This window comes from Myotis brandtii, unplaced genomic scaffold (assembly GCF_000412655.1).
Source record: "Myotis brandtii unplaced genomic scaffold, ASM41265v1 scaffold469, whole genome shotgun sequence".
Classification (NCBI taxonomy): Eukaryota; Metazoa; Chordata; class Mammalia; order Chiroptera; family Vespertilionidae; genus Myotis; species Myotis brandtii.
Genome location: NW_005367911.1, coordinates 1547711 through 1557917, shown reverse-complemented (window position 1 = coordinate 1557917; position 10207 = coordinate 1547711). Strand labels below are relative to the sequence as shown.

General features: G+C 53.4%; 1 protein-coding gene across 1 annotated transcript in view; it reads right to left on the bottom strand.

Moving 5' to 3' along the window:
- The window catches only part of FAM20A (family with sequence similarity 20, member A), a 10436-nt gene continuing 229 nt past the window's right edge, over positions 1 to 10207 (bottom strand). The window contains exons 2-11 of the mRNA XM_005875798.2: positions 8687 to 8871; positions 7994 to 8044; positions 6702 to 6780; positions 5441 to 5533; positions 4597 to 4712; positions 3962 to 4142; positions 3018 to 3127; positions 2193 to 2274; positions 1722 to 1781; positions 1 to 612 (exon numbers count right to left, since the gene is read on the bottom strand). Coding sequence (XP_005875860.1) covers positions 348 to 612; positions 1722 to 1781; positions 2193 to 2274; positions 3018 to 3127; positions 3962 to 4142; positions 4597 to 4712; positions 5441 to 5533; positions 6702 to 6780; positions 7994 to 8044; positions 8687 to 8871 — 1222 coding nt within the window. The 3' untranslated portion in view covers positions 1 to 347. The remainder of the gene's footprint in view (positions 613 to 1721; positions 1782 to 2192; positions 2275 to 3017; positions 3128 to 3961; positions 4143 to 4596; positions 4713 to 5440; positions 5534 to 6701; positions 6781 to 7993; positions 8045 to 8686; positions 8872 to 10207) is intronic.

Sequence of the window (10207 nt, the reverse complement as noted above, 5' to 3'; positions counted from 1 at the left end):
TTAGGTATCCACTTGATGTCCTTTTATTTGTAACAATTAATACTCTCTTCTGGGATTAAGGCTTCCATACCCTTCAAGTCTGACCTTGGATTTATCCAGATTTCCCAGTGGGCTCAGGAGGTGGTCTGCGGAGCCAGGGCAGTCAGTCCACTCAAGAAACGGTGCACCAGGAAGGCAGGCCAGGGTCCCACTTTGGCTCTTTGAGGACCGTCCCAATGCCCTACCTGCTCCCTGAGCTCACAACCCAGGGCCTCCAGCTTGGGCCAGGGCACGTGAGGACGCAGAGGTCCGCACTCGAGTCCACCGTGGCTGCAGGTGTCGTTTCTGCAGTTGGGCTCGTCCAGCCCCTACCTTGTCAGGTTAGCCTGGCCAGAGTCTGGGGCTGCCTGTTCTGCTGGGCCACTGACTACGACACTCTGCTCTCCGTGGGCCGCTATGCACCCCTCCACGGTCCTTAGGATGACCTGGAGCCTCCGGTCCAGGGCGAGGAGGTGGGGCTCTGTGAGGATGGGGCTGAGCTGGTCCTCCAGCAGTGACTCCCGCATCACGTCACTGAGCCTGTAGTCAGCTTGGGCCAGCAGCTGCAGGTGCAAGAGTGTTTTCTTTTTTATCCTGGAAGGACAGAGTCATAGGAAACGTAAGTGAAAAGAACTCATCCTGAACTGACTTTCCCCACAAAAAAAACTGTTGTAGTTGTTGATGTTCTGAGCCTCTCCCCCGATATCTTTTCAAGCACATTTAAGTGAAAATCGGGTAAAAAGGGAGTGAATAAAAGATGACCCAATATTTCGCAGCCCTTTCCCAATTGCCTTTTGGTCAAAGGCCTGCTGAGCTGTTTATACTATAATAATTGTAATGCGATGCTGGACCGTACACATCTAACGTTGCTAAGAGAATCAGAAGCGATTTAAAGCTGCGAGAGGTTTCTAGTCGTGAAATGGTGAAGTTGGGCATCTCAGGAGCTCTAGGTACTGCCGGCCTCCAAGTTGTTTCTTGGCAAGTTTACTTCTTGGTGTGAGATTCTTGAATCCGAGGGGTGAAAATGGGGTAGGTGGAACTGACCTTGACTTTAGGATTCTGATTTCTTTTCATGTGGAAATCTGACTTGGACTCATATGCAGCCTGATTGTCCAACTTTTGTCATAAACTGCTTGCCCAATTCAGGAAGGGAGGCAGGGAGGGGAGCACATCTAAACCTATAAAGAAAATTCCGGCTTCCTTCTGCGTTTTTCAGCTGGAAAGGAATGAGATGGTTTTGCTGTGTGCGAGTCCCATAGTTCTAATGAGCTCTAACTGCAGCTGAGCGGCTGGACACTTCACAAGCTTACTGAGACCAGGACCAGAAGTAGTTGGAGATGCTCCAGAGAAACGGTGGCCAGGCGAAGGTTATGCTTCCTTTCCATCTGACAGCATTTTACTCAGATGGTGGTCAAGTAGTAATATTTATGAGCTATGAGTGCTAGGCAAAGCAGAGGTCTGATTACTCAGATCAAAGACAGGCTCTGCCAAAGTGGGCTGAATATTAAAGTTAGTGAGTGAAAGGTTTAAAAAAAAAAAAAAGGTCCTAATTCATCCCATGCTGAAAGATGAAAGCTTTGGAGATATTGGTAATTCCTGTCATTCCACCCACCCATGTCCAGACCAATGGAAACAGGAAGAGCCTCAGAACGCTGTTGCGAGCAGGATTGTGCCGCAATGGTGCCCTTGAACTGAAAGCTCACCTGCAGCACTGGGAGAGAGGCGAGAGGATGGAGATTTCGTCATGGGAGTGTCGCCCAAACCTAGGAGGAGAACCAGGATTTCGTGAGTGGCAAGCAGCCCTCCCTCCTCACTGTTTTTTCTCTCTCCTCTGCCTCAGCCTTTCTTTTGAAAGCACAGCTTAGGGTAAAGTGCCAGGGCTCATGCAGCTGCCCCTCCAGCCCCTGTCCTCAATCAGCTCACAAAGCCTTTGTCCAGATGTCCAAAAATGTTAAACCTCAGCAGTCATTCATCTATTCACCAACTACTGAGGGCCAGACATGGAGCATGAGCCACGTGCTCTGCCTCCGGGAGTGAGCCCTCGAGTAAAACCCTATGCAAAGCTCCCATCTGTTTCGCTAGCGCTCTCAGGGTAGAGGAGAAGCAAGGCGACTGCAGAGCCCCTCAGCAGCTGCAAGGGCTGCGGCTGGGCGGGAGGAATGGGTGACACTTACCCTCTGGCATTGTCCAGGTGAATAAGGAACCCATCATCCCCAAATTTGGTGAACATCTCATAATGGTGACGATCCATATTTCCTGTAAAGGAGAGAGGCATTGGAGCGAGGGACCATAGGCTGAGGATTCGGAGGGCAGTTCAGACAAGAGCCTGAATCCAGGGCCACAGCTGTCATTCCCCCCCCCCCCCCCCCCCCAGTGATTAGGGACGTTGCCGAGGGAGAAGGAAACTAAACAAGCCAACACACCCTAGTGTGCACTTGGCAAATCTAAGGCTTTCACTGTTTTTCTGCAAGCCCTTGGGCCTGGGACTCGAATACTCTGCACCCATGTTGGCTTTCCTTCCTCACCTGAGCTCCTCAACGGAGGCCCATTGGGAAAGCAGACACAGGCTGACTTCCCCAAGGGTGTGAGTGAGCTGGGCGGGTGCTGTAGGCCTTCAGGTCTGTGTGTGTGTGTGTACTGGCCGCCTTCATAACAACTCTTCCTAACCATTCCAGGTGGGAGACCCAGGCCTTCCCCCTGCTACCTGTTCAGTGTGCACCCTCCTCCTTTCCTCCCTGGTTTCGCCTCCCTTGGTCAAAGGGGTCAATGACTTCAAACCTGAGGCCCGCTTGGGCCTGGCTTGTAGGCTGATAACCCTGCCTTTGGAGTGGCACCCCCTTTGAGGAGGGGAACGTTCTAACTACTGAGGCCCTGAGCGGTGTGGGGTTATTCAGGCTTCGTGGTCCAGGCTGTAACTGGTGCCCAACGTCGGGGACAATCCCAGACCAGCAGCAGAGCCCTGTGCCAGGAGCCCCGGGGCGGGGGGCGGGGGTACCTACCGATCAGGAAGTCGAAGATGGCCATGTCGATAATGTTGAGCAACCGGTCACTGCTGTTGTACGGGTAGATCTGCTTCACTGTGTCGCAGTACAGAGGATTGACCTCCCACCTGAGGGGGAGAACCAGTCCTGGGGCTGGAAAAGCCAAGATGGCAAGGTGTTGGGGGCCCTCCTCACACCTCCCCACCCCTCAAACCCCTGCCTCCCTAATCCTGTATACACACTTGGTAGCTGGGTACATTCGGGCGGGCGCTAAGCAAAGACATGGGAGGCGCAGATTCCATGTGGTGAGAAGGTTCTGGGTCCTTTTAGGACATGTCTCCTGAGCATGTGCTGTGCTGGGCGCCGTACTGATGGCTAGGGCACCGTGTGCCAGGGGGAGACGGCGGGCAGCAGGGGAACGCCTGGCTCCACGCCCTCCCTGCTGCTTCTGCAGCTCCTCTCAGACATTCCTCAGCCCCTGTTCATTCAGTCCGCTAATATGAACTGAGTGCCTACTATGTGCTAGGGCATGTGCTAAGTCCCAGGGGTACACGATGGGTCCTTGGCTTCACGGGCTTACGCAGGCAGACCAGGCGTCTCTCATGCGGGCTCCTCGTGTGCTTCTCTGTGTACAGCGGGTGTTGCACTGTTTTTTCAGAATCTGGCTATTTCTATAACCTCCCAGCTCGACAGCGGAGCTTCTTGAGGGGGAGCCTGTGTCTTTCATTCCCGTATCCCCTAGCGCCTAAAGTTGGGTAGACAGTAGTCTCTTTATAACTGAATAAATGAACTAAGGGGAGAGAATGGACTCGGGCCAGCTGGTCCCAGGATCTATATGAGGTGAGACAGAGGAAGGCTGAGGTAGCCTTTAGGGGTCCAAAAGCCAGGCTAACCGTAAGTCCTTCCTGTAGGACTGTGGTCACTCTCAGGGGCTAATGTGCATGGCCAGGGGCCCAACTCACTCCTCTTTTCCGGCCAGCGAGTAGGAGCGGATCCAGGGGTTGGGCACAGACAGCCTGGGAGCCAGGTTGAGGGACGGCAGGAACGCAGAGAGAGAGCCCTCTAGCAGGTGGGGGTTGCCACAGACAGCGTACTCGGTCTTGCACATGTATGGACACTTGGCGAAGAAGCACATGTTACTGGCTGGAGGATGGGGAGAGGAGGAGTAAGAGAAGTGTTAGGGAGGCAGACCATCTTCCTGTCCCCAGAGATCCATGGGAGGAAAGGGAACCCCTGAACTCATAGCTGGGGGGAAGGGGGCAGGAGGAATACTGCCTTTTCCAGATGGTGGGTGATAGTAAACCGTGCATCCTGTCCACAGGAGTAGAGTGTTCTTTGTCTGGATAACTCCTGATTCCAGGGAGGCCGCACTGTAGTTGGGTGCCCGCCCAGGCTAGTTAGCATCTCAGGTATGACCTTTTCCCACCCCCAGTTCCTCTTGTGAAGCTCGGGCAGACCAAGGTGGGAGTGTGGGATGGCGGCATACACCCATCCCAGTAATGGCGAAGGCTACTGGCTGGACAGGCCACTGCTGAACGTACTGGTGGCCACGCTGGCCTACCGTGTCCTTAGAAGATGGCTTTGGCCAGGACTCTACCTGGAGAGACAAAGAAAACGCTCTGCAGGATTTCATTCTTGGTGACCTCTAGGATTTCCTTGGTGACATTGACTAGCCTCCCCACTGTTGGTGGCACCCGTCGGAAGTCCAGGATCCTGAAAGAGGGGAGGGAGCCCTGTTCAGATTGGAGCGATGGTTGGGGAGTCAGATGGTCGCCCGTTAGAAGTGGACTGGCATTCCCGACCACACCCAGCTGCGGGGGTCTCTGCAGTGCTGAGCTGACGGTGCCCAGGGCAACCCTACTTCACAAGGGGTGGGAGAAGGGGCGGAAGAGGGACCCTCATTCCATCAAGGCTCCTGGGCTAACCCTCCCCGATCCAAGCTGTGTTCTAGGTCAGAGCTCCTATGTCCACGTGCGTATGAGTCGCCTGGGATCTTGTCCCTGTGAAGGCTCTGATTCAGTGGTCCAGGCTGAGATTCTGAATTTCTGAAAAGCTCCTGGTGCGTGAGTCACAGGGACTGGGCAAATAGGAGCCGGGAGTTCAGGAACTTGTTTTCACCTCTTAAAATCACTACCTCAGGCTGCCTGGATAAATGGGGGTGGTGTATTCTCATTTTCAGATCTGGAAATTAGAGCAAAGGGCAACGTCATGCCCAAGATGGCCGCGTGACCGCCTGGCAGGGTTAGTTTTCTAAGTAGTTATTTCTGTTATCTGCACCATCTTTGTGTTTTTCAACCCCGGGGGCTGGGTGGGACGTGCTGGGTCCAAAGGCATCATGGAAGGAAGACATTCCAGGGAGGTCCCCCCTGCGCATCTGTCCAGCGCCCCTTCTTGAGCTTGGCCGCTGCCATCAATGCCAGCTCCGCAGGGCCAGACCCTACCTGTCCAGGTGGAAAGCTGCAATCTCGGCATTGTGTCTCTGGAAGTCAATGAAGTAGAAGAAGTCGGCGGGCGTCTCTTCCTCTCGCTGCTGTCTGAAAAGAAGGGAGGAATCATGCCCTGGACGCAGACTGCAGCGGGGAGCCAGCGGGGAGCCGGAGACAGCTGATAAGCATGACCACAGGGAACGGAAAAAGGCCTTTTGCTTTTCGTGTACTCATAGGCATAGGGATTGCCTTAGCGCGGTTCTCAGGTTCTCTGGGCCTTGGGGTCCCCGGGGAGCCCTGAAACCATCCCATTGGACTCTGAGGGTGGGACTCAGGCACCCTCAGATGCCTGATGTTTCAAGGCTCCCCAAGAGATTCCCAGGAGCCGGTCTATTACAAACCCCTCCTTCAAGGGTGCTTTTGTCAAAGCAGTGCAGGGACTAGAACTAAGATTCTATAGTCAATGCTCCTTCCACGAGGCCCTGCCCCAGGCTCATCTGCTGAGCCATTCACTCCATGGGCCTCTCAATTGACTGGACATTTGGAACCTAAATCCCTCTACTTGGGTTCCCTCCTGGGGCCACTGTCTCCTGTGCATGTCACCTCCGGGGGGGACATAAACTTGAGGAGTCCCAGCCTGTGGGCTGCAGACCCCGGGGACCAGGAATCTATAGGTACACCAAGCTCTGTAGACTGGATACGTAGTTTCTCACCCACATTCTGCAAAATCTTAAAGGCAGGTATTTGCCGTGTAAATGAAGTGAAATTAAGAATATACTGACTTCACAGTAGCCTTTTTCATGGCCTAGTTTTTCAGTCAGAACAAGTATTGTGTGGAGTTCTATAACCGTTTTTGAGAGTCCTAGCCCTGGAAACAAGTGGGTATGAATGACAGTGGTAGAGTGTTAACAATCCAGCTGCCCGGGTTTGAATCCTGGCTCCACTTTCTGCAGCTGGGAGGTTGGGGTGAGCTGGCTTCTCCAAGCCTCAGTGTTGTCATCTGTAAAGTGGGCACTTGAACAGTTCCTGGCTCATAAGGTTATTGATGACCCAAAGACAATCATGAAATGTGTGTAGTGCAGATGCTAGCAACGACCTGATAAGGTCTAGCTCTTTTTAAAGTATCACCAAAAACAGTTCAGTGCGTGGGCAGATTGCCCAAAGGTCAGTCTACAGATGACTGGCTTGAAGACCTTAGGCCACTTTTACTAATTTTAGGTCAACACCCCGCAGAGCTGCCAAGGCTGGGTATGGAGGTGAGGAAGGCATCACTTACCTCATGGGTTTGAACATGGCCTTCCCGAAGTCCGAGAACCTCAGAACCAGCTTGAGGTGGACCCCACTGGGCTTCACAACTGTGAGGGGACAAGGGTGAGTTAACCATGCTTCTGGGACGAAGCTCAGGGCTGGGACCTTTGTTCATTCAATAAACCCAACTGATTTCTTCTCTAAGGACCAGAATTTGCTTTGTAAAGCCTGCAGGGTACATTCTATCGCATCAGGCCATGGAGAGGGTGCCAGCAGCTCAAGACAATACCTTCTCTGCTGTTATGGGAAAAGGGCAAACAATATAGGTTTCCCCAACAGACACAGCAGACCCCAAAGAACGTTTCCCTAAGAACTGCCACTGACTCTGCTCCATTGGCACCTTTTAGATTCTGATGATGCCATCTGCTAACCTGCATTGGTGGACTAGTTTATCTACGTATCTTCCATGTCAAGACCAAACGGGGCTGAGACAGGGCTGGGTGAGCAAGGCACCTAAGATGCGCTCACACGACCCTGCCAGTGAGAGCTCCCTCCTCGTGTCCAGTGCTGGGCCCAGCCCTCACCCCACCCTGTCCCTACCCTGCGTGAGCCCTGGTAGGGTGTGGACGCTGTCTATGCTCTATAATATGGCAAATGGCAGGTGTTAAAGGGAAGTTCTGGGCCCCACAAACCTCTGTCTTTCAAACCTTTAACACATCACGACACACATGGAAATGTCTGATGTGTGTTCGGTATATTGAGGTAAATGGATGAGGCTGCTCTTGGCCGGTGACTGCTCTGGGGCTTCGGTGTCCAGGCCTGGCCTGGCCACTCTGAGGGCTGTGCAGGGTCCAGGTACATCTATACCCAATTCATGACCCCCTGGGAGAGGCCTGTGCTGCATCTCACGCCTCTCTCTCAGATCCTATTCATCGGTGAGGGGGTCTCAGCCTTGGCTGCATTAGAATCACTAGGAACGGTTTTAAAATGCTGATGCCCGGGCCTCTGCCTGTGTGGAGCTCCCAGGGGACTCTAATAAGTTCCTGGGGTTGAGGACCACTGTCCTGCACAATTGCCTCTTAAATCTGAAAGGCACTCCAATCCCGATGAAGCTGGTCCCCAGATCACGCACTGACCAGCAGGGACCTACACACCAGCCCCTCTTAAAGGGTTTTTCCGTCATGTGGGTGGGCGGGGAGAAATGCTGGCTTCTCAAGGCCTAGGCAGAGTCCCGCCCCTTCGAGTCCCAACCAGGACCCCACAGGGGTTCCAGGGTTCACACGGCTGTGACGTGGAGGGCGGCAGGGCCAGCTCACTTACTCTGGGTGCAGTCACACGCCCCAAGCAAGGCTTTCTCGTCCTGACTGTAATCTGTGGAGGAGAAGGGCAGGAAGAACGTTCAGCCATGTGTAGGGGCGCCAACAACACGGGGCTCTGGACTCACTCACTAAAGGGGACGCTGAGGCAGCCAGGGGCATCTCCCGGAGCCCCAGTTGGCTGTAGCCGCGCCCTGCTCCACCCAGCCCCGTGCTCGCTGGCCCTTCCATCGGCAGGCCTAGCACCTGTTGGGAAACCGGTGCTGGTTTTGTCTCTGCTAACCACCCGCTCTGTCACGTAGACACGTCGTGCCTGGCCGCACAGACCTGACAGCAGGCCTGTCGGAACCCCCGCTCCAGCCCTGGTCCCTGGCCGAGTTGTGCATCCTCTCTGAGTCTCAGTTCTCCCATCAGCAAAATGGCAGTGAGGGGTCCACGCCATAAGGTCACTGATAAGAGAGGGTTGCCAGGCGGAAAGGGAGCACTCGCTAAAGGGGAGCCATCACGTTTCTTAAAGTGGATGGAACACCTCCTCATGCCTCCCCTGTGGGGCTGTGAGGAGGGTGTGTGTGTGTGTGTGTGTGTGTTGTTTTCTGCCCATCAGGAGTCAGAGACAACCCTTTGCTTTCCACCCCAGAGCCTGGCTGGTTTACCAGCCTCTGGGGACACTCAGTCCCTGCCTGATCCTGGGCCTCACCAGCACTGATGGTGGGAAAGTGCCTCATGTCGCGGAGCAGTTTGCTGACGACAGGACTGGACCGGGAGTACAGCCCGTGGCGGTTGATTCCCAGGTGGAACTGGAGCCAGCTGGCCTCAAGTCGGAGCTGCACTGGGGGGTCCAGAGAAGTGAGGTTCAGCTGCTCTCTGTATATCTTGTGTCGTCTGAAAGAGCAGGAGAGTTGGTTTTATTTAAATAGGAGACTCAAGAATGCAAAGACCCGCTGAAATATTCGTTCAACAGGAGCATTAAGCACCTACCATGGGGGCGGGGGAGAGGGGTCAGCTACACGGTCCTTCCTTGCCCTCAGCTTACAGTCTAGTGAGCGAAGCAGGCAAGCAAGTCACACAATACCATGCATAACACACAAACACCTAACAAACTGTGACGAAGCTTGTGAAGGAAACGGGCAGATGGTTAAAAGTGAAATTAGGGACCTCGGAGAACCTGGGATCTCAGGAAGCGGTCCTGAGCCTCTCCGTGCACGTTCCCATTAACAAGTCTGTAAAATATTTCCCAATATTTTCTGACCTAAGGAGTCAGGAGACGGGGGAGAGAAGGTAACTGGTGGGAATGAAAAGACTAGAAGGTGAGGGGCCTCACGTAGAGCCAGAAGCTGAGTTAGATTAATTACTATGTTGTACAGGAAAAGAACTAATGGTCCATTTACTGTTTATCCTGCCAGGATAAAAAGAACAAAGTGAAAAGCAAGGCCGCTGCCATTGAGAGGCGTGGAGTCTAGTTTGGGGGACAAGTTGTATGTCTAGGACATGAGCAGAGCAACATATAAGGCAGTGGTTTGGACGAACATGCCTTCACAGTTTTGAGGAAGGAAAGATGATTGGGTGGAAAGCAGAAGAAGATTACGGTGGGATTCAGTGGGTGGTGGGGTTAGGATGGAAGAGGAGCTGTGGAGGTGCTCTTGGATTAGGGACCATCTGAGCACTAGGGAGGCAGGCAAGGACAGGGGGTTAGAGAGGAAGCTGAGTCAATGGTTGAGTAGAAGATGGAAGCCTTCTGGTTGGGAAGAAGGCACATTAGCACGATGTCACCTGGCTGGGTCAAGCTGATTACGGGTCAGGGTTGGGGTGTTCCTACACATGCGTTTTCTCCAACTCTGATGCCACACCCCCAGGTCTGTGATAGAGCGACTGGCAAATCAAACAGGGCCGATATTCTTAGAGTGTTAAATTTTCTTATTGGTGAAAAGTTTTTCAAATTACCTCTATATTAAATGTAGACATGTTATGCAGGAGAAAGCAATATCCACAATCATTTTTAAGATAAAACCCCAATTCTCAAAGAAAATTTCACTTGGTCACCCCAGACTGTATCTCAGAGAATCCAGACCCTCGCGAGCAGAGGGCGTTTTGATTCTGCACTGCCCCCTAGTGGAAGTGTTGGGGGAGTGCTGAGTACCAACTTGGGTCACTGAGTTCAGGTCCAACATACAACTGAGCTGATAATCACCTCATCTCCCACCCCCCCCCCACCCACCTG